Raw genomic sequence first — 23581 nt, 5'->3', positions numbered from 1 at the left:
AAGGGAATAAAGTAAAAACTCTGAGTTATCTTCCTGCTTCCAGCATCCTGCACCTGAGGTCAGGGTAAACTTGCTTAAACCAGAGGAGTGGGGATTACCGTCAGATTCCAGGACTGAAGAAAGAGAGTGGGCCCCACCCGGCTGGAAGTGGGCACAGGCCTGGTGACCAGTCAGGCTGAAGGCTTCATCAGCGGGCACCAGCATCACAGTGCTGAGACCCAAAATGCCAAAGCCACCAACCCTGCCAAGTTCCCCACCACTTCTCAGACAGCCCCCCGAAGCCCACCCCCTCCTGTCCCTCCGGGACAAAGCTGCAATTACCGGTACAAGCCTCCTCTGGGCCAACTCAGATGAGGATGGCCGCTTTTTTTTTTTAAGCCCTTAAATTCAATATTTACAGGAGCAATCCCATGCTTGGTTCTAAAATGACTGGCCACACAAGGAACCCCTTACTTCTCATTGACAAAAAAAAAAAACAAAAAAAAACCCTAGCGCTTAAAAAACAGAATGAAGTTAATTTATAAAAATACATCGCTTATTACACGCACCCCCTTTCCCTCCTGTGGGGGAACACAGTGAAAGCCAATTTTGCCAGGGCTGGGCTCCTCCGCACGTCTTGCGGCCCCCACAGCTTCGGCCCTGTAACTTTAAACCTGGCCTGAGGTCATCGCTTCAGCACTGGCCAAACAGAGCAGGAGGGCGGTCCTAGTGAGTCCGGGACTGAGACCACCTTACAGCGGGGCGCTCCCGCCCTCCCTGGGAGAGATAAATGCTGACTTCATTCCCAAAGTTCCCAACTGCAAAGTTGGCTCCGCTGACTGCCGCGGGCAAAGGAAGCCTGGGGGCCCCTCCTGCGCTGAGACTTCTGCTCCCCGCATTCCATTCCCCTCTTTCGCACCGGCTCAGCCAGCTGAGGGCCTGTGGCTGTGGAGGTTTTTGATCTACCCCCAGCCTAGAGAGTCGCTGCTCGGGCCCCGCAGAGAACAAGCTAACTTGGAAGGATGTGGAAGGTGCCAGTCCTGCTGCTGGTTTTGGGGAGAACGCTGCTCTGGGTTCCGGCAGACGGAGGTAAGACGCGGGGCCAGTGCCGCCCTGCAGCAGCTGTTGGGGACCAGCGAGCTGGGACTTGCTGGGGTGCCTGGGCCTGGTATTTGCGGTTGCCCAGGGGAGCAGAGGGGAGCCGGAGTGTTCGTGCATGCCGGCCTGGAGGGCCCGGGATGAGGCCAGGCAGCGGCTTAGCTGGTGCCAGGTCCCAAAGAGAGAGCTGAGCGGGTGCGAGGAGGGGACCCTGAATCCACAGGCAGCAAAAGTGGGGAACAGTGGGGGGGTCTTCTTTCACAGGCAGCTCAACTCCTGTCATGCCCTGCTCACAAGAGATAGGGTGCCAGATGACTGCAAGGAGCCATCCACAGCCGGGATGGGGCTTTCCTACTGGGCTGCGCACAGGAGGGGTGCCCGTGGCCTCTGGGGAGATTGGCCTTACAGCATGCGGAGGGACATTTGAAGTGCTGGGGTGCAGGGAGGGCTCCCCCTGTGCAGCGCAGCGAGCTCTCTCTTGGGGCTGAGGAGTCTTACACGCCATGCACCCGCGTCTCAGGCACACTCAGGACCCCATCCATGGGGACAGGCTGGAAGAGGCCCCGGGATCCTCTGGGTTGAGGACAGTGTGTATGGGAAGGACAGAGTGGACAGCCCCTGAGTAGCACGAGGGAATGACGAAGGGTGGCTGGGAGCCCGAGGTTGGCTGAGTTGGTTTGGGGCTGGGTTGAACTTGGCCAACAATGCCCCTGACCATGTGAGTGTTGGTGACTCCTCAGACTTGAAGTGCATTCGTCCCGATGATGGGGGCTCTGCCTGCCCGGTCATCTGCATTTTTCCGTTCCCTCCCCTCATCCCTCGCCTCCTCCTGCCCAGTCAGTGGCATCCTCCATCATGTGTCAGTGTTTTATTTCTTTTCTTGGGTTTTTATTATCTATTTTCCCCCAAAGACTCTAAGCTGCCAAGGACACAGCTATGCCCTACCCTTGATCCCCGGGGCCCAAACAAAGCCTGGTGCATAGTAGTAGCTCACTCAATATTGGTCAAAGGAATTGTAATGGAACTAAAAGCTCTTTGGAGCTGGAGGTGGCTGAGCTGTGCTCTGAAAGGGAAATTTACATTTTCCAAGCTGGGGATCAAGGTAGTCCCCTGTCCCAGAGGCATCTGGGAGGGAAGGAGTGGCTTGTCGGAGGAGTGGACCTGACCTAGGCTTCTGTAATTCCCCACCAAGACAAAAATGCCCAGCCCTGGGGAAACGTTCCGGTGGGGTGGGGGGGGAGGTGGGCGCAGTGCTTCTGTGCCGAGGTCTGTGACTGTCTACTTCCGAAAGCAGGAGCAACTCTGCAACCCCCTGGACGGCTCGTGGTGGCCCTATCTTTGGCACTTCTCTTTTCGCTGCGACGCACATGACTCTGCATTTCAGTTACATTTCCTTCTTGGCGAGACAGTGTGCAAGATGACAGCATTTTGTGCCCAGCAGGGCAAGGTGTGGGAGGTCCCCAAACCGAGCCCCATCCCAGCCCTGCTCGGGAAAGACGGCAGCTAGGTGCGTCTTCTTGTTTGCTCCCAGGGAAGGGTTAGCTGTCATTATCCTTAAGCCCATTCCTGAGTGTCAAAGTTACTCCTGGAGGGTGTCCGCAAACCTAGTCAGAAAGAACAGCCCTGGACTGCAAAAGACAGAAGCCTTCCCCCCTCCCCCTGCACCTCTCCCCCCTGCACCCCCCTCCCCCAGGGCTGTGGGTGGGAGGGGGATGGCTGTGTGTGGATGCTGATTTGCTGGCCTGCTGGCAAGGAGCTGAGGCCCCGAGGGGCTTTGTCTGAGGATAATGAGTGAAGCAACTTGCATATGGATGAATAACTTCATTGAGCTGAGCTATTGTTGGCTGTCTGTTGGGGAGTAGGGCTGGGGGTAATTATGGTGATGAATTTTATTATCCTCCTCCTCGCGCCCTATTCCTTCCCGGGCCTCCCTCACTCAGCCTTGTAATCCCGTTGGGTTTCAGAATCCGGTGCCCTGTGCTGTCTCAGTGGATGTCAGTGGGTTCAAAGGCACTCCGTGGTGCACGCATCTGGCGTTTTCCTCAGTCGTCAGGCCCCACCTTTGCTCTGAAATTTCCTCCACGACACGCACGTCAAGGCCTCTCTGGCGGTTGGGTCGTTTATTTGGTGGAGTTCTGTAGGCTGCTGCTTGCTGCAAAGCCACATGTGCTTTTCCAGGACCCGTCCACCCAGGATTAATCATGCAGCAAAGAAATTTCCCCTGAAACTCTTGCCAGTTTCGGAGTCCCTGGAGTCTTCGAGAGCCGCCGAGAGTTTCTGTGCCGCTCAGGGCTTCGATCAAGCGTTTAGGAAAGGCCAGTCTGCAAGAGCCCTCCTGAGGGAGGCTTATCCAGGACACTGGTGCAGGAAATCCAAGAGAGCATTCAACACAGAAAACACATTTGCGAAGAGTATCCGTGCATGAGGAGGCTAAGTCAGGACAGGGCGTGTAGGGAGGAGCCCTGGCGGAGCGGAGGCATGTGGCCGCTTCCCTCTTGCTCTGGCCTCTGAAATCAGCGGCCCGGGAGTAACTCTATACCAGAGAATTGTAAAGGCCCCAGCCGCCGTGTCACAGCGGATGGTCTGGCCAAGGGGGAGGGACACCACCTCCCTCCTATTCCCGTTCTCCACCATGGCCTCTGTAATCATTGCAACTTCTTAAATTGTATGTTATTACCTTCAGAAGATGCCAGAAACCGGGATTCAGAAATGGGTTTCGCTCCCATTCCCGAGCTCTTTTTGCTACATTATATTGCCAAAAAAAAAAGAGAGAGAGAGAGAGAGAAAGTGAGAAAGAGAGAGAGAACCCCATGTACACACAGGTTGAAACTCGAAATTAAAGGTTCACTTCACTTTAAGTTCCTTAAACAGGAAAGCACAAAATTTTACGAGGTATGCCTAAGTTCTTTACACTAAATATTTGCCATACTATTTTTACAGGAGAAACTCCCAGAAACTGGGTTCTGCGCACCAATGCAGTAAAGAATTAAAGACCAGCGAGTCTATTCGCCGTGCAGGCAGGGTTTATTGGTGATCGGTTGTCATGCAAGAGACTGAGCCTAGCCCAGGTGGGGGTGGGGGGTTGAAATGCATAGGGTCACGGTGAGGCAGGGTAAGGGTGGTGAAAGGCGGGCGTGGCAAGTGCACAGGGGTGGGTGGTGAGGGCTGGGGTGGCTAGCAGCCAGGCTGCCTGAGGCCGGGCAGCCTGGCCAGGTGGCGCCAGAGCCAAGAGCTCTGGCCAAGAGCGCCAAGCCCGCCAAGCCCTTTGTCCCGAAGACTTAAAAAGTTGAGTGGGGGGAAGAAGTTATATATTGATTGACAGGTAAAGGTGGTGCCAGCTTTGGGGGTTGATGGGGGGGTGACGTGAGCACCTAAAGGAATTCATGGGCTTTTTCCTTTAGGCTTACCGTGCCTTCCGGGCCTTGGGATGAAAGCAGAGTTTCAAAGGCTTTCTTTCCCAGTTAATGGAAAAGAGACATAGAATTTTAAGGGCTTCCCTCCTTCCTGCCTTTATTTCCCCTCTGGCTGCTCATTCTAGCTAACAGCATTACCCTCTAAGAATGACGCTGCCCTAGGACATCACAATAGGATGCATTAGTTCATCCCCCCAGCGGGCACCTCCAGCATGCTGGGTGAGGTGCGGGATGCAGACTCGTGTGCACACCCAGCGTCGTAAAGCTCTCTGAACTCTTCACCAGCGTGGCAACAGACCTGTGCTTAAAATTCCATGGGCTTATCTGAATATTTGTCATAGTTCTGGCGTCTGAGCATAGGCACGCCAGGTTAGAACTTGTGGAGATATTACAGGGGGGACAGAGAGAGAAGGCTCAAACACTTAGCACACCCTCGCAACATTCACCTGAGAAGTCCAAACGAGATCCTGCCGGGAAACAGCTAGTGAGAGCACTTTTGTTGCAAGAGAATTAGTGGTCAGGGGAAGAGGGACGAAGCGGGTGAGGCAGGTACTTCTAAAGCCAAGTAAACAGCGACTGAGATAAGTCCTAGGATTCCCATGGGGTGAGCAAAACGTAAAGCAGCTCTCGGCTGCACGTTCGAATCGTTTCCCGACTGATTCCTGAAAACTTGGGGAAGGAAAGCGATCGGGCGCTTTATCCGAGGGCTAGGAGATGGAGCCGGTTAGGGAACAACAGGACTTGTGCCAAGTTCACCCATGGCAGGAAGATGAGGTGGCTGTTTCCTTCCCTGTGTCTCACCCCAGCATCCACCAGCCAGCCTGCTCGCGGGGTCCGGTCAGGGCAGGCATTCCCTTCAGCTTCAGCACTCTGGGTGTGGTGGTGGGGGCGCTCTCCCTTTCTTCTGGCCCGGTGCCTTCGTCCCGGAGGAGAGGGCTGTGTCCTTTGAGGATGGTCCAGCTGGAATCAAGCCAATTCCGGAGGGAAGGCTGCAGGCCTGCCCACCTCATCCACCCAGGGGTCTGCAGACCTGCAAACTGAAATTGCATGTTTCAGTTAGGGCCACACTCAATTTCATGCTGGCGGGGAAAGAACCCAGAACAACACACCTCTCCAAAGGATGCTCATCTTTCCGGAGGAAAATGCGCTCCTGACCTCTGTGCAGAGGGCCAGAGCTGCCAGCTGTAGGGAGGGAGTGTCGCCGGGGTAATAATTGCCATTGTGGCTTCTGTAGCCTGCCGGGGAATGCCAGTTACACAGAAACCGGGTGGGAAGTGGGGAAGAGGGGCATGCTAGAATGAGTATGTGTAAACATGTGACTGGTGAGAGTGGAGTGTTTCCTGCAATTCATCAAGGTGTGTCCCTCTGGGAGAACAAAACACCGCTAAACAATAAGCATAACTGTGACCCAGTGAGTGGAATCCTGCCCGAAGGATTTGGTGATGTCCAACTTGCCTTGCCCAAGGAAATCATTTACTTAACAAATATTTCTTGAGACACTGCTTTGCCAGTCAGGCAAGGCAGACGTTATACCAGCTTGCAGCTAGTAGGCAAGATGTCGTATTGGCTGGTGGTGGGGAGACTGATCTTAGGGGCAGGGAATCTGTCTCATGTGTCCCCTGCTGGGAACTGGCCTGCAACCCAGGCACGTGCCCTGAATGGGAATCGAACCTCGATCCTGTGGTTCGCAGGCCTGTGCTCAATCCACTGAGCTACACCAGCCAGGGCTAGGGGCAGGGAATCTGTGATGAACCAGAGATGCTTGCTCCATCGTGGTCTGGAAATGACCCCCCAACGGCCTCCCCTTTCTCCTGTATCCTACCTAGATAACACCACATGATGTCTCAGGTAGTCTCAGGTAGCCCTCTTGAGAAGGGCGGGCCTTGGATAGAGCATTGGGAACAATTTTCTGTTCCGGAAAAACTGCTTGGTTTCCTGGCCTCTTGTGAGTTTGGGTCAAGTGAAATGTTGCCACCTGAGGTGCATCGCCCCCCAATGAGACTGAATTTCTGAATCTGTAAAGCGAAGAGAACTGGATTCTGGATGGAGGGTGTTCACAGCAGTGACTCTGTAACCACAGCTAACATTTACTGAACGCTTAGCACGTGGCCAGGCCCTGCTTCCCTTCGTCTGCTTCACGGACTTCTGAGGTAGCAACTATTTGTGTTTTATAGACTAGAAAAAAAGCACGGGGAGGCTTAGTGACTTACACACAGACACAGTGCGTGCAAATGGCAATGGTGAGGTTAGATTTAGGCAGCCCACCCCTGGAGCCCGTGCCTCTAACCATTGAACACAACAGCCAGCTGTGCTCAAGGTTGAGGGAGCCAAGGACACCCAGAAAAGTCAGCCGTCGGATTTCCTCAAGTACCTCATAGAGCAGCATATATGCTTGTTATTTGCTAGATACATAATTCAGATTGAGGGACTATGGTGCTGGGGGTCCTGAATGGAAGGGCGCGGTCCCTGTCCCCTTAAAGCATTTACAAAATGCACACTGTTGAGAGGTTCAAGAGTTTGAGAGGAAGCACAAAGTGGGATCACAGAGCACTGAGTGAGGCAAAGTGGACGCGTGTGGGACCCGACGACTAGGATCCTGTATTTGGAAGAGAACACGTGAGGAAAATAGCATGTCCAGAGCAGCCCACGCCATTTATTATCTGCTGGAGGAGTTTGGACATGAGATTCCTGTGGCCGCCGGGAGCCAGAAAAACGCCTGTGGGGAAGATGGGACTTGATCTTGGCTGTGAACATGGTGAGGTTGGTTGGACAAGGTGTCAGGTAGGGGAAGGAGTCCCAGCAAGAGAGACTGCATGCAAATGAGGACACTCAGAGTTCCATGGGAAGAGGCTGGACAGCAAGGGAAGAGCCGGGAAGGCTGGCGGAGACAGGGCCATGGAGTTGAGCGGTGGCAGGAAATTCAGGGAGGGATGAGTCCATGCTGAGTGGGAGAGGTAGACCTTTGGCTGCAGGCTATCGGCGGTAATAGAAAGTGGGAGTGGGCAGGTCATGAACAGCAGCTGTCAGAAGAAAATCAGTGCCAAGGGCCCCGTGGGGGATGGAGTCTAGTTTATGGGACGAGTCTGGAGGTGGAGACTGAGTATGGTTGGTGACCACAGAAGGACTGATGACATCAGGCATTTGGGGAATAAGGGCCAGCAAGGCCAGCTGCTCAGGATTTCCTCAATTTTTTAGTCTTTCATTTCCTGGCTTCTTGTTACTCACCTCTTACAACACTCATCACTGTCATAAAGAATGTTACTGACAATGTGACTCACACATCATGAAATCAACCCCTTAAAACTGACCACTTCAGTGGTTTTTAGTGTATGAACACAGAGTTGTACAACCATCACCACAGTCAATTTTAGAATGTTTTTAATTACTTATTTTTCAGATGGAGGGGTTAGGGAGAGAGAAAGAGGAGGAGGGAAACATCAATGTGTGGTTGTCTCTCATGTGCCCTCCACACTGGGGACCCGAACTGCTACCCAGGCACGGACCCTGACTGGGAATTGAATCGGCAACACTTTGGTTCACAGGCCGGTGCTCAATCCACTGAGCCACACCAGCCAGGGCCAATTTTAGAATATTTTCATCACTCCCCTCCCCTAAGCTCCTAAACCATTAGCTCCTATCTCTTTTCTTCTTTTAGAATATATTTTATTGATTATGCTATTACAGTTGTCCCATTTGCCCTGCTTCATTCCCCTCCCCCCTGCACACCCCCTCCCCCTCCATTACCCCCCTTTAGTTCATGTCCATGTGTCACAAGTTCTTTAGATTCGATATTTACCACAGTGTTCCTACCCTCCCCCTATTTTCTAAATACCATCTGTGCTACTCATTCTCTGTACCTTTTCCCCCCTTCTCCTCCTCCCACTCCCCTGTTGCTAACCCTCCATGTGATCTCCATTTCTATGGTTCTGTTCCTGTTCTAGTTGTTTCCTTAGTTTGTTTTTGTGTTAGGTGTGGTTGTTAATAATTGCGAGTTTGCTGTCATTTTACTGTACGTGGTTTTTATCTTCTTTTTTTTAGGTAAGTTCCTTTAACATTTCATATAATAAGGGCTTGGTGATGAAGAACTTCTTTAACTTGACCTTATCTGAGAAGCACTTCATCAGTCCTTCCATTCTAAATGAAAGCTTTGCTGGATAGAGCAATCTTGGATATATGTCCTTGTCTTTTGTGACTTGGAATACTTCTTTCCAGCCCCTTCTTGCCTGTAAGGTCTCTTTGGAGAAATCAGCTGATGGGAACTCCTTTGTTACGTAACTGTCTCCTTAGCTCTTGCTGCTTCTAGGATTCTCTCCTTCATTTTAATCTTGGCTAATGTAATTATGATGTGCCTTGGTGTGTTTTTCCTTGGGTCCACCTTCTTTGGGACTCTCTGAGCTTCCTGGACTTCCTGGAAGTCTATTTCCTTTGCCAGCCTGGGGAAATTCTCCTTTATTATTTGTTCAAATAAGTTTTCCACTTGTTGCTCTTCCTCTTCTCCTTTTGGTACCACTATAATTTGGATGTTGGAACATTTAAAGATGTCCTGGAGGTTCCTAAGCCTCTCCTCATTTTTTTGAATTCTTGTTTCTTCATTCTTTGTTTGGTTGTTTTTTCCTTCTGGTCCACTCCATTGACTTGAGTCCCAGTTTTCTTCCCATCACTATTGGTTCCCTGTGCATTTCCCTTCATATCACTTAGTGTAGCCTTCATTAGTTCATCTAATTTGTGACTAAAATCAACCAGTTCTGTGAGCATCCTGGTCACCAGTGCTTTGAACTGTGCATCTGATAGGTTGGCTATCTCTTGGTAGCTTAATTATATTATTTCTGGAACTTTGATCTGTTCTTCCTTTTCAGCCATTTTTCCCCCTTGTTGCACCTGTTACGTAGTGAGGGGCAGAGCCTTAGGTGTTCACCAGGGCAGGGCAACCCAGTTGCTAAGTTGTGATGCCGTATGTGGGGGTGGGGTCCGAGAGGGAACAATGGCACTTGCTTCACTCTCTGTTGGACTTCAGTCCCTTCTGCCACTTCCCCCAAGCAAACTGGGCCCTTCTTGTGCTGATTCCTGTGGAGGGGGGCTTGTGTGTGTTCTAGGACCCTGTGGGTCTCTCTAACAAACTCTCCTGTGAGGATGGGAGTCTCTCCCAGCACCTCAACCCCCACAGGTGTTTTCAATTGGTGTTTTGAGGCTTTATTTCCCAGCACTGGGACCCTGGGTTTCACCATCTGTCTCACTCCCCAGTTATATGCGTGCGAATGTTGGATCGCTGCCTGGTCAGCTTGCCGCCTTGTGCGCAGTGCCTCACTTCATACTCGCCCCCTCGCTGAGTCTGCCCGTTGCCACCCTGTGCCCAGGGTCCACCTGCTGCATCTTGCATGCCCGGTGTCACTGCTTCCTGTGCCGAGACCCCTCTGGGCTCGGCTGCCCGACTGTGCCCCACCTACTGGTCTGGATGAATGTGTCCATTTTATCTCCTTGGCTATCCGACTTCTGTACAGTTCAATTTTCTGTCAATTCTGGTTGCTATTTTGTTTCTAAATTTTTGTTGTACTTATTTTGGTTGTGCGAGGAGGCACAGTGTGTCTACCTACGCCTCCATCTTGGCCGGAGTCCCCTGGTTGTTATCACTCACCTGCCATCGCTAGGAATCACTAATCTGCCTTCTGTCTGTATTGGCTTGCCTAGGCTGGGTATTTCAAATAAATGCCATCACACAATTTGTGGCCTTTTGTGTCTGACTTCTTTCACTTAGCATGATGTTCTCAAGGTTCATCTATGTGGTTGCATGTCAGAATTTTATTCCTTTTTATGACTGAATAACACTCCACTGTGTGGACAGAGCACCTTTTGTTTACCCGTTCACTAGCCGATGGACGTTTGGGGCTGTTCTAAACAAAGCTGCAACGGACACTGATGGACAAGTCTTTGTGTGGATGGAAGCTTTCGTTTCTCTCAAATAGATATTTAGGGGTGGAATGGCTGGGCCGCAAGGTTACCCTGTGTTTAGCTCTTTGATGAACTGCCAGCTGTTGTCCAAAGTGGCCGTACCATGTTTACATTCCCACCAACAATGCAAAAGCGTTCCAGTTTCTTTGGATCCTTGCCAACACTTGTTAGTTTCTGTTGGCTCGTTTTTTAATACCAGCCATCCTAATGCATATGAATTGGATTCTCACTGAGGTGTTTGCCTTCCCTAATGACTAAAGGTGTTGAATATCTTTTCATGTGCTTATTGGCCAGCTTACATCTCCTTTGGAGAAATGCCTATACCTCTCCTTTTCTCCTTTTAAATTTGGATTGTCTTTTTATTGTTGAATTCTCTATGTGTTCTGAAACCTAGACCCTAGGCCCTTATCAGATGTATGAATTGCAAATATTCTGTGGGTTGTCTTTTCAATTCCTTGATAGTGTTCGCTGAAGCACAAATTTTTAAAATTTTGATGAAGTGTAAGTTATTTTTTTTTGTTGCCTAGAGTGTTGATGTCATACTTAGGAAGCCATTGCTTCGATTTACTCTTATGTTTTCTTCCAACGGTTGCATTGTTTTATCTCCTACGTTTAGGTCTCTGCTCCATTTGGAGTCAGTTTTTACAGATGGTGTGAAATGCTGGTCCAGCTCCATTCTTCTGCGTGTGGATTATCCACTTGTCCCAGGAACATTTGTTGACTCCCTGTTAACTTACGTTGGCAGCTTTGTCAAAATCAGTCGCTCACTCTTCATTCTGTATCTGGACCCTCCATTCTATTCCATCATCTCTACATCCGTCCTTGTGCCAGGACCGTGTAATCTTGGTTTTTCATGTAGCTTTGTAATAGGGGCTCAAATCTGGACATGTGAGTCCTACTGCGCTCTTTTTCAAGATTGCTTGGCTAGTCTTTTCACTGTATTTTAATTCTTTGTGTACATCTTGCCCCTTAGAGAGGAAGACCTGTGCCATCTTCAGCACTTAAAAAACATATGGTTTCTACAGAGTAAACATTTGGCAGGAGGAAGAGGGGAGAAACTCAGTGACCCACGTCTTTGGGCAGGAATGACAAGAAAATGCATGATAGACCTTGGGTAGGAGGGGTGGGAGGTTAGGAACTGACCCTGAGTTTGGGGTGATAGTAAGACACCCAATTTGGGTGACTGATGGGTACCAGGGGAGATACTCGACTAAAATGACATCAGAAGTAGACCCTGAGTCAAAATTTGCTGCCCAAATTGTCCATTCATTGGGACAACGAGGGAAAGATGGCAAGGAGGATCACAGAGATCCCCTAGCTGAGAACAATGTTTAAAAAAAAAAAAAAACCCTACTGCAGCACACTTCAAACTCTCAAGCCTGGCTGAGGATCAAGGCCAAGGGCAGCTCGTGGAAATGAAGCACATTCTGCACATTCCTGCAGGCCTCATCCTCCTGGGCTCACAGCTGGGCAGTCTGGGAGCCGCATGGGCGGACGGTGAGGTCAGAGTCAAAGGGGCTTCTCTTTTCACTCTTGCAACACCAGGGCCTGCTCAGCTGACGGCCGTGAGTGGTTCAGAGCTGTTTCCCAGCAGATGGACAGCGTTTTCCAGAACAGTCCGCCACACCGGGCAGATGCTTTGCTGGGGGCGGCACTTCCAAAGCGAGCTTTAGTCATTTGGTAATTCGAGCTCTAAGCTGCCTCTCCCAGCAGGCGGTGGCCGTCGTGTGGGACCCCACCCCGCAAGGTCCCGAAAAGTTATTGCACAGGTGTTGATTCCAGTTGACAGAACTGTGAGCTCATTTCCTCTTACCGAGAACATTCTGCTCTTGGTCAAGGGAGAAACCTCTCCCCAGGTTGAGTAATCTCAGTTGAGGTTACAATCAACAGCCTCTAGTTTGACCATTTGAGGAGGTCTGAGCCCTGTTTGTGATTGCCGGTAAGTGGCTAAGTTGAGTCACCCTGGGGGACCCTGAAAAATATGACTATTTATGTATTCATCCATTCGCTCAGCTGTCAGAGGCTGGGCTACGGGCTGGGCACAAGCCCACAGCCAAGTGGTACGTGGCCCCAAGAGGCCTGCAGATCGGAGGGAGAGAACAGGGAATACCAGTGTTACGAAGCCCTAAACTAGCTCGGGAGATGGCCTTCTCCTGGCGCCTGGGGTGGGCTCTGAAGGAAGAGGTGTTGTACCTGGGTCAGGTAGACGAGTAGGAAGGGTTTGGATGGAAATGGAGGGCCAGCCTGCAGGTACCCTTGGCATCCGGAAGCCCGCAACCAGACAGCTTCAATTCTACTCCGGCCCCTTCTGTGTGACATAGAAAGGAATGTGAGTAGAGGGACCGGTGGAAGAGTGGCCAATAAATACATGGGAAGGCTGTCACGCAGTGGCTAGAGCGGGGTGAAGGGTTTGGCTATAGGTGTACTCTCTCAGTCGGCTGCTCAATGAACGCCTGCTGTGTGTGCCACAGTGCCAGCACCTGGGATTATGGGACAGTGCGGGCTTTTGGTAGCCCTTTGCTGCCCAGAGGAAAATTGAGCGCTCCATTTCTGTGGGACTGAGACGCAGGACCAAGCCTTCTCGGAGTTGCCTTGATTTTTCCATGGCCAATCTTTTTTTAGGGAAGATTTTATTTACTGCCCTGGCTGGTGTAGCTCAGTTGGATTGAGCGTGGGCCTGCGAACCACACAATCGCAGTTCAATTCCCAGTCAGGGCACATGCCTGGGTTGCAGGCCAGTTCCCAGCAGGGGACCCACGAGAGGTAACCATCCATTGATATTTCTCTCCCTCTCCCCTTCCCCTCTGAAGATAAATAAATACAATAAAAAAAAGAATGTCACTGATTCTAATAAATTAAAAAAGATTTTATTTACTTATTTTTAGAGAGAAGGGAAGGGAGGGAGAAAGAAAGGGAAAGAAATATCACTGTGTGGTTGCCTCTTGTGCGCCCCCTACTGGGGAATCTGGCCTGCAACCCAGGCGTGTACTCTAACTGGGAATCAAACTGGCAACCCTTTGGTTCGCAGCCCATACTCAGTCCACAGAGCAACATCCAGGGCCCATGGCCAGACTCTTGATCCAGGACGCAAGCCATCAGGATTCATGGAAAGGGTGAGGGTGAAGGCGAAACCCACTGGCCACATCACTGATTGTATTGACCACAGCTTCCTAAGGTCTGCCAGGAGTTGAGGGTCCGCACAGAGCCCTGGGCCAGGGAATGGCTTTTAATATTTCAAAGAAAGGCGTCTACACAAGGCGAGAGATGGGCAAGCCTGCAGGACATGGGGAGTAACTGGAAGGATGTGGTGAACAGAAGCAGAGTCCCAACACCTTTCCTCCCATTATGGAAACCTGCTGCATGGCAATCAGACAGCTCAGCAGGACACCGGGAACCAAGGTGAAGACTGGTACCGAGGCCTGAGTGTCTCGGCAATGACAATGGGTGCTCTTCAGTGTCCTGGAACGTTTTGAGGGTTGACATCTTTCTCCAAATGTGGGATGTATTGATTTTCGGGCTTCTGAGCACAATATTGAAACATGGTAGAGAAGTAACATCCAAAAGCTTGTATCTGGACAAAGGAAAAGTGAACATTTCTGCTTTTGTTTTTCAAAGAGATGTTTTGATAGTCCCCCCAAAGCATCACTTCATTCCACAAGTAACTGGGAGGGGGATGCTAGATTTAAATGTTTATTAATTCTCTTACAGGGGAAAACCAGAACTTCCTAGGATGTTGTAAGAAAGAGAGAGAGAGAGAGAGATTCTACTTCTTTATGGCCACAGAAATCATTCCAAGCCCATGTAGTCAAGGTTCTTCAAAGGCTTGTTTGTGTATTTAGATGCAAGAACAGCCAGAAATGTTAGAAAAAAAAACAGGAAATGTGAAAGACACCTTAATCTGCTGGCTTTCAAAACCCCAAGGCTAGCTCAGCTTGCGTCTTCTTTATTTTTAAAACCAACTTTCCCATTTCAAGATAAAACACTGTCCAAGGGGCTCCTGAGCTGTCTGGTTCTGAAGCTTCAGGTCAGCGGGAGAGGCTGGGCTGCTCTCCCATGTGTGGAGGCAGAGAGGGACTGAGACTCTTGACGTAAATGTGCACAGAGGGCTTTCTGTGGCTGTCCCAGTGCAACTAGGGGAGGCCCAGGAGAGGACTGAGCATCAGCCAGGAGCGTCCTGCGTCACTCAGGACTCCCCGCTCAACGCTGTGGCTGATGGAGCTCCTACGGGTGGCGAAATGAAATCTCGGCTCAGAGCTTTTGTATTCGTTTCTCGTTATTGGTGGGTAGTGACTTTGGACACTTCCCAGACACTTCCTGTCCAGGTCTTTACCTCCCTCCTGCCACCGTCTTGGTGCAAACACCATCCACCGCCGCCTGGACAACAGAAACAGCCTAAGGGAGGGGTCCCCTGTCCCAGACTGATCCCAGAGTCAACGCCGATACGCACCCGCCATTCGTGCTGCACCCAGAGTGGCCTCCTGCACTCCGGTCATCCCACTTCCTCTCCCCCTCCAGCTGAAATCGAAACCCCTCGCAGAGTTCCACTGGACTGGCCCTCCACCCCTCCCGGTCTTTTCCTTCTTTTTTCAATAATTTTTTTAAAAGATTTTATTTATTTTTAGAGAGAGGGGAAGGGAAGGAGAAAATGAAAGAGAAACATTGATCGGCTGCCTCTTGCACGCACCCAGCTGGGGACCTGGCCTGTAACCCAGGCATGTGCCCTGACCAGGAATCAAACTGGTGGCCTTTCGGTTTACAGGCCAGTGCTCAATCTGCTAAGCCACACCAGCCAGAGCCTTTTCCTTTTTTTTTTTGATAGTTTATTTTTTTATTGTATTGTTTTGCATTACCATTTATCTCCCTTATACCCTCTTCCACCTCCCCTCCCCCCTGCAGTCACCATGCTCCCCGAGTCTTATGTCTCACTGTCCAGCCATACTGACCCCCGTCCCCCATTTCTCGAGGTGAAGGGCCCCTAGCTCGTTCTGGGCTTTGGGGGTTGGTGCACCTGCCTGCGGCTCACTCGCTCATTCAGTGAATACATGTGGACTGTCTATGTGCCAGGTATTTTAGGCAATAGGGACATTGAGCTAAGACAGTGTATGTTCCTGTGGGACAGCAATTAGTAAATACATGGCGTGGTGAGTGGCAAGTACCCTGGCCTGTGTGAGGAGGGTACTCATTTCACTGGCATGGTGGGGGAAGGGCTCCCTGAGAGTGTCCTTCGAGTGGAGATCTGAAGGGGATGCAGGAACACAGTCTTGAGATTTCCCTGGTTTGTTTGCTTGTTATGACCCCACCCTCTACCCACCCCCAATAACACCCAAATCCACAAGAGCGGAGACTGGGCCCTGTTCACTCCTCTGTCTTCAGTGCCCGGATGGGGACCCAGCACACAGTAGGTGCACAGCAACACCTGGGGCTATTCCGGTGAAGCTCGGCATGGTTCCAGTCTTGACTGTTGCTGCTGCGCACAAAGCCACCACTTTCTAAAGCAAAGCTCACCTTCCTTCCAGGCTGCCCTTTCTGGAACCTTCATCCTAGAAAGGGGTTGATTGGAGGAGATCGCAACTGTGGTCACGAAATACGCAGACTGGAAGTTCTAGCAAGACGGGATTTCTTAAGGGGAGGGGAGGTGCTGATGCTCCTGGCAGCCAGAAGGTGAGGATGAGGATGAGGATGGGGCCCCAGGGGAGGCTGTGGGGAGCCAGCGGCGGGCAGTGGGCTTTCCTGCCTGTGGCGAGGTCCAGGCACATTTCTGGATCTGTGCTGGCGAGCCCTCACCAACTGGGCAACCTTGGCGGATCATTTCACTCCTGATGTTGTTAGAGAAGAAGTTATTCCGACACCTGTCAGAACAGTTGGGACACTTCGTCCAAGACGGTTGCAGGGTTGAGAGACGGGGCTCAGCCCTGAACTCAACAAAGAAGCTGGGGGTTTATAGCCACGGAGCAGCGGCGTGGGGGCAGCGGGGACTGGTGGATGGAAAATCGCCAAGAGGAGGGGCATTCTTGCTAAAGGCAGGCCAAGGACTTTGACCTCAAAGGAGGCGGGTGGGGAACTTGGTTAGATATCAGGGCTGGGGAGTCTCTCTAAACTGACTTAGCAGGGTTCTCTCTGAAACTGGACTTTGCTTCAAGGACGGACACAGACGCCCAAGGTCACAGCCTCATGGAGAGCAGGGCTCAGAGGAGCCTGACTAAAGTCTGGTCAAGGAGCGCGCCAACCTCCCTCCCCTGGTCTGATAAGTGGAGACAATGATGCCAGTGTAACTGCCCAGGGGGCTCTTGTGAAATAGTCGTCCACAAGGCAGTGTGTAGACCCCACATGGCTGAGCAACAGGAGGGGGGCGGGGTCTTGCTATCAAGCTGTGCCTCTCCTGTTCAGCAGAACCTTCAACTTGGAGAGACCTCAGGGCCTGTGGCTTCTAGCAGCCTGCCCACCCTCCTGCTGTCTGGGCCCTGGTTGGTGCTGGCTACATTTCTGTCGTGGAACTAACCTGGCAGTGGGCAGCTGCTGGGAGGAGGCAGGGAGAGCTGCTGGGGAGGGGAGCACAGATTTAGGGATGGGTTCTGGAAGGAATTGGCAGGCAGGGCAGTAGGAGAGGGGGCAGCCAGCAGGTCTCCAGTCTCGTAAGCTGGTCCTCGTGCTAAGCGGCTCCTCCAGTTGTGACACAGCCATTAGAAAGAAGACACTGTCCCCAGGAGAGCTGGTCCTGAAGCGGTGGGGCCAAGGGGGTTCGTTGCAGTGACAGCCTAATCTTTTAGGGGGGTCAGATTATATCCCCATTTTACATCATAGTTCACAACACAGGACAAAAAGAAATTTAAGTGTCAGGTGAATACTTATATAACCTTGAAGGTCGGGTTGGTAATTGTCACATCAAAGGGACTAAACGGGCTTAGTAAATTTGACCAGTGACAAAACTCACCAGTCACGACAGAGAGGTGCCTATGCCAACCAGTAAAACAAATGTTTCAGCATTTATTCCAGCGACTGTGTTCCTAAGGTTACAAAAACACCTATAAAACTATGAAAACGATGAATACAATCAGAGAAAAATGGTTACAAAAAAAAAGACATTCCTGATGGCCGATACACTGATGAAACAACTTGCTGTTACCAATCGAAGGAAGGTAAATAAAACCAAAGGATTGAAAACACGTGCTCGAAGGTTTTTATCAAGCATTTGGATGTTACACACAATGATGATAGCAGTGCGACATGGGTTGCCTTGAAATCCTGAAATATTTATGAGGAAATGCCATCCCCCAAATGTACGTAAATTAGAATAATTTCTTTAGAGATATTAGACTTTAATGCCAAGATGGAAAAGATTCATAATTAGCACCTTCAGACCAATAAGCATCTCTTTAGTTCTTATTCGTTCTCAAACTGAAGAACCCTAAGGTAAAATTGATGTATCTATGTCTTCTCATAGGCAGTATAAACAAACGTTGGCCTGGCTTTTTACAGAATAACACCCTGCCCCCCCCCCCCAAAAAAAAATTCCAAAGTAAATGGATGGGTTGCCACTGAATCTGGAAACTTCCACTGGTTCTGAGCCACCTCGGGGTGCGGCTGGGCGTGACAGGAAGAGATGTCACTTGAGCACAGTTGCCCGCCGCTTCGGACGGACACTGTTATTACAGGTTTATCCCCACACGTACATAAACAGCTGTGTGTGCTGCCTGTGTGTGCACACGTATTAGAACGAAGAAAGGACGGGCGACCCAGGGCATCCATAATACATGATTTGAGGCTTACCATTCGAGGGAGAAGGGTGGCCAAGTCTGGCTGGAGATTTGACAGCCGGGCTGGGGGAGCTCTTCGCCCAGGCAAGCAAGCCTTCAGCCAAAATAAGGGGAGAGACAACTGAGGATCTCTCGTTAGGAAGATCAACTTTCCCATGGAGCACAAAGAACGCCAGGGCAGTGGGACAAAGGACATGCATCTTAATCACGAGCGTCATTCATAAAACGCCTTTTGTGTATTCAGAGCGGTTTTAGTGCTTGGCTCTGCAGGGCCAAGCGAAGAAAAGAACCAGAAGGAATTTTTATCGTCCCGCTTTCAATGAACTGAACTTTCTGTGAAAGAACTCTGGCCAACTTCATTCAATACTTGATTTTTTTTGTTAAAGCGAGGGTGGTTTGTTTTCGTTTCTTAAAATTAGAGGATGCCCATAGTAAGTGACCGCGCTGAACAGAGCCAGAAAACAACATTTTTAAAGTTGACGGTTTGTTAACTGAGTTCGTAGCAGGCGAGAAAGAAAAGAAAATAGGATACTTTAGGTTTTTTTTTTAAAAAATAAGGACTACTTGCCAGGCAAAAGGATATTTCCCCTTGAGCTCAATAAATAACATTGAATATTTGCCTACATCACAGCCATAAATCCTGGTGGGAGCCAATGACTGCCCCCACTCCACCCCCACCCCCACCTCAGCCAGTGGCTCAGAGGGGAGACTAACCCTGGGCATGCACTGAGGTATTCAGTTGGTGCTAACTGGTGAAAGTCTTGCCACCCGGATGAAAAATAAATGCATGTGCTTAGGGGGTTCATCCAAAGCCATTGCAGTAGGATTCTAGATGCGAAGAGAACAGACAGATTTCCTCTGCAGGCTCTCTCTGTGCATCAGCAAAGAAGTTGTGATCAAATATTTACTAGCAGTGCCTTTGGCGGGGCCGGCAAAGCGTTGAGAGGAATGTAGTCTTAAGTCGGCTTGCTAGCTTGAGCGCTGCCTGAATATGAACTCCGCTCTTTCATTGCATGCTCAAAGCAGTCCCTAAGCACCACCACCCCTCTTGGTCCTGGGAGGCATGTGCTCTCTTATTTTGCAACTGTACTTAGTCATAGAATTTCCAGAGTCCCTCTGTATCTGGGGCCAGAGCCTGTGGCCAGTGAGTCAGATCTTTAACGACCGAAGGGTTATTTGGTGAGTTGATGGTGTTCTGGCTTGGTCATGATTAGTTCAGATCCTGGAGACACAGGGCGAAGAAGAGGCCACTGCTGTGATCTGTTCTCTGCCCAGTTGTGGAATTCATCCTGTTTGTCCTGCTATCCCCCACCCTACCCATCCCCTGCTCCTCATTCATCCGGTGTTCGTGCACAGGAGCCCAGGGCAGGGGCAGGGGCAGGAAGGTCTCTTGTTGGTATACCTCTCGGTGCACAAAGAGTTCTTTCAGTGATCTCTGGCATCCTTAAGTGTATTACTGACTTTCCCCTGTAGATGTTAACCCAACTGTGAAATAAGAGGTCGAACTCAATGTAACCTCTGAGGGCAGCGGTCAAAGCCAGTGCTTCTAATCGTTCCTGTAGGCAGCAGTCTCAAAATTAAACGGAGAGCAGGCTTGACGCCATGAAGATTGGGACCCTGCCTTTGCGTGGCCTGGTTCAGTAGGTTGGAGACAGAGCCTGCGAAAGTGGTGTCAGAGTGGTTCTGGGGTGACTCTACTTGAGAATTTTTCTGGGTCTAAACGATATTCTATTAACCCGAAAACATTAATTCATCCTATGGAATGTCACCAGGAAAAATCTGATTCGTTACTGAATGGAAAAGATGCGCATCCCTCTGTTCCAGGGGCTTCAGTGGGATACCGAGTGGGGGCTAGCTGCCTTGCCTTTTTGTATTTCCATCTTCCTTTCTTTGGCGATGGAGACAACCAGCCTGGCCCTGTGCCAGAGGCATGGCAAGGAGAATGGTTTGTGGTGTGCAGGAAAGGTAAAAATGACAACAACAAATCCATAAAAGAAATGGAAAAAAATCATCTGATCGTAGCCCGCCCTTTAGGTCTGCCCACACTGCTTCCACCGTAAGCCCTGACTCAGTCTTTCTTTCTTAGCCGTCACAGTCTTGCCAGAGGATGACACTACAACCTTAAGTGTGGAAGGTGGCATGGTGAACCCAGGTGTGGAAGATGACATAGTGACTCCAGGTGCCACTAAAGACCCCTATGAGTCTGCTGGCTTGACAGCTCAGGTAAGTGGCCCAGGGAGAGAGGATTTTGGTTTGTAGGCATGCAGTCATATGCAAGGATGTGTGTGTATGTGCACACATATGTATCTATATTTGTATACTTAAGTATATGGAATCAGTGGGAGCCACCATATGAAAGAATTGTTACCTGCCTTGCAAAGTTAGCATGTAGTTAGCAAGTAGCTGGTGTGCTGATCACAGGTGATTTGAGAGTATACACCAGGGCTTCTCAAACTGGTATAAAAAAAGTAGGTGTGTAGATGTCCGATCTGTTACAACCCACTTTTCAATACAAGGAAGTCTTGGACCTTGCAACACTGGCGTTGCTATAAGTTTCTGGACATGGAGTCACAGTGTCTTGTCTTCTTGTGACTGGTGAAAACACAGACTAGAAGCCAGGAACAGAGTACGCTGGTGTAGTCTGTGTGAAGTCCCAACTGCGCATTCCCAACCTGATGAATCTTAGTCAGTTCAGAGGTGTCTTAAGCGCCTACCGTGGGCAAGACAAGATGCCAGGCTCTGGGAGACACTGAGGAGGACTAGACGCCATCCTTCGACCTTTGAGGGGATTGTATCCCTCCCTCCCGAGTCACCCCCCTGGAGTTACTCTCTAGCTCAGAGGTCAGCAAATTATTCCCCAGATTTGGCCCGCTACTGGCTTTTGTAAATAAAGTTTTATTGGAACACTGCAATTCCTGTTCAGTTGAGAATGACCTCAGGCTGCTTCCTTCCTGTAAGAGCAGAGCTGAGTGGCTGGTTGCAGTGGAGACCAAGTGAAAATATTCATCTTTTGTCTATAAAAACGAAAATACTTACCATTTGGCCTTCTACAGAAAAGTGCGCCAGCTCCTGTTCTAGCATGTCCCCAGGGTTGAGAACCATGCTAAGCACATAGCAGGTCCTCATCAGCCTGTTTTTTATTGTGTTAAAAGACACATAACATTGAATTTACCATCTGAACCATCTTTAAGTGCACCTATAAGTCAGTAATGTTAAGTACATTCACCTCGTGAAACAGATCTCCAGAATGTCTTCATTTTGCAAATCTGCAGCTTCAAACAATAGCTCTCCTTTTTCTTCCCTCCCCCTCCAGCCCTGGTAAGCTCCATTGTACTTTCTGCCTCTGTGATTTTGGCCACTCTAAGTACCGCCCATCAGCGGAGTCACACAGTGCTTGTCTTTTGGTGACTGGCTCATTTCACTTAGTGCAATGTCCCGAAGGTTCATCCATGTTGTAGCATGTGTCCGAACTGCCTTTTTTATGGCTGGCTAATATTCTTTTATATGGATATACCGCATTTGTTTATCCATTCAGCACTGATGGTCATTTGGGTTGCTACTGGCTATTGTGAATGGTGCTGCTATGAACACAGAATATGAACACCTCTTGCCAACCTTGCTTTCAATTCTTTTGGGTGTAAACCCGGAAGTGGGGCTATTGGATCAGATGATAGCTCTGTTTCTACTTTTATTGAGGAAACTCTATCCCGTTTTCCTTGGCGGCTGCATCATTTCCACTCACACCACCAGTGCACAAATGTTCTGCTTTCTCCACAACCTCGCCAACACATTGTTTTCTGTTCTTTTGATAGTAGCCGTGCTAACAGGTTTGAGGCAATAATCTTCCCGAGGTATTGATTTGCATTCCTCTGATGATTAGTGACATCAAATTTTTTTCATCTGCTTGTCGGCCACTGTATGTTATCTTTGGATAAATGGCTAAGTAGGTTCCCCATTTCTAATCAGGTTATTTGATTTTTTTCGTTATTGAGTTGTAGGAGTGCTTCTTACCTGTATCACGTATATGATTTGCAAATATTTTCTTATTGCCTAGATTGTCTTTTCCCTTTGTTGATTGGGTTCCTTGATGCACAAAGTTTTTAAGTTTGATGTGGTCCCATTTATCTATTTTTTGCCTTTGTCGCCTGTGTTCATGACCATATTTGTTGAGTGCTTTTGTACATTGGCATAAACTTTGGAGTCAACAGAACCTCTCCCGAGTCTCGTTCTGTCTCTCATTGGCTATGTGAGTTTGGGCGTATTTTCTAATCTCTTTAAGCCTTGTTCATACTATAGGCCTAATAGGCTTGTGTGTGTGTGTGTGTATGTGTGTGTGTGTAATAAATGGCATGTTTAAAGGGGCTGGCTCATAGTAAGCTCTCTTGGGGAGGGGAGGGGGCAGTGAAGGATGATATGTGCCCTATCATGTGCCCCCCCCAAATGTTGCAGGGATGAAGTGCCTCTCCAAGTCAAGGAAGAAAAAGATTTAAAGCTTAGAGATCCAATAGTTTCTGAAGAATTAAGATGCGTGGAAGCAAACATTTGGCATTCATTTATGGAGTCTGCTTGGTTTTATTCCTGTTCCCACTCTTCTGTTTGTTTGTTTACTTGTTTCCACTTTGAATTTATATCATCATGCATTTTACATAAGTATGCCACCTTAAATTCTTTGCTCTTTTTTTTTAAAGATTTTATTCATTTATCTTTAGAGGGGAAGGGAAGGAGGGAGGGAGAGAAACATCAATGTATGGTTGCCTCTCGTGTGTCCCCCACTGGGAACTGGCCCACAACCCAGGCATGTGCCCTGACTGGAAATTGAACCGCGATCCCTTGGTTCACAGGCCCGTGCTCAATCCACTAAGCTACACCAGCCAGGGCAAATTCTTTGCTCTTACAAAACAGTGTCTGTATGTTAAGAGAGTGTTCTATTTCTGTTCTGCCTCATTTATTTCTCCAATAGGTGCCCACAAACACGAAGAACACAGAGTTTCTCACAGAGGACCTGCCAACTCCAGGAAGTGGGGTCCCTGGCCAAGAAGAAAGCCAGATCACCACAACCTTGCCTGTGGCCACCAGTCGCTCAGTGGGTAAGGACACCAGTCACCCCAATAGGCATTGATCTTGTTTTGCATAACCGGTACATTCCCCAAACCCTGAACAAGTATAACGATCAGTAGGGCACGTTTTAGAATACACAAGTGAATTCTGAACCAAGCCTTATGGGATAGCTTCAGAATTTGGTGTATGAGGTTACTAAATCAAATCTGATTTAGTGGGTGGCTGAACACAGCTCTTTACCTTGAATGACAGCTGGTGATTATGCCCCCACAAGGGCAAGTTTGAGTAGCCACTGGTGTCGTGTTCCTGACACTAAGGTGATGAAATGCTACA

The 23581-nt window shown here is 49.6% G+C and overlaps 1 protein-coding gene across 2 annotated transcripts in view; it reads left to right on the top strand.

Annotated features, from left to right (window-relative positions):
• The first annotated feature begins 687 nt into the window (after positions 1-687).
• PDPN (podoplanin) overlaps positions 688-23581 on the top strand; it is a 29048-nt gene continuing 6154 nt past the window's right edge. Inside the window, exons 1-3 of one of the 2 annotated variants that reach the window (XM_037045192.1) lie at positions 688-1068; positions 20277-20413; positions 23151-23277. In XM_037045192.1, the coding sequence (XP_036901087.1) occupies positions 1002-1068; positions 20277-20413; positions 23151-23277 (331 nt within the window). In that variant the 5' untranslated portion in view covers positions 688-1001. The remainder of the gene's footprint in view (positions 1069-20276; positions 20414-23150; positions 23278-23581) is intronic. The other variant, XM_037045193.1, reaches the window with a different exon arrangement.

The sequence above is a fragment of the Sturnira hondurensis genome, unplaced genomic scaffold, assembly GCF_014824575.4.
Source record: "Sturnira hondurensis isolate 20B ecotype Veracruz unplaced genomic scaffold, ASM1482457v3 Scaffold0004257, whole genome shotgun sequence".
Taxonomy (NCBI): Eukaryota; Metazoa; Chordata; class Mammalia; order Chiroptera; family Phyllostomidae; genus Sturnira; species Sturnira hondurensis.
Note: the sequence above shows the minus strand (reverse complement) of the source record. Positions and strands in the feature narration are given on the sequence as shown.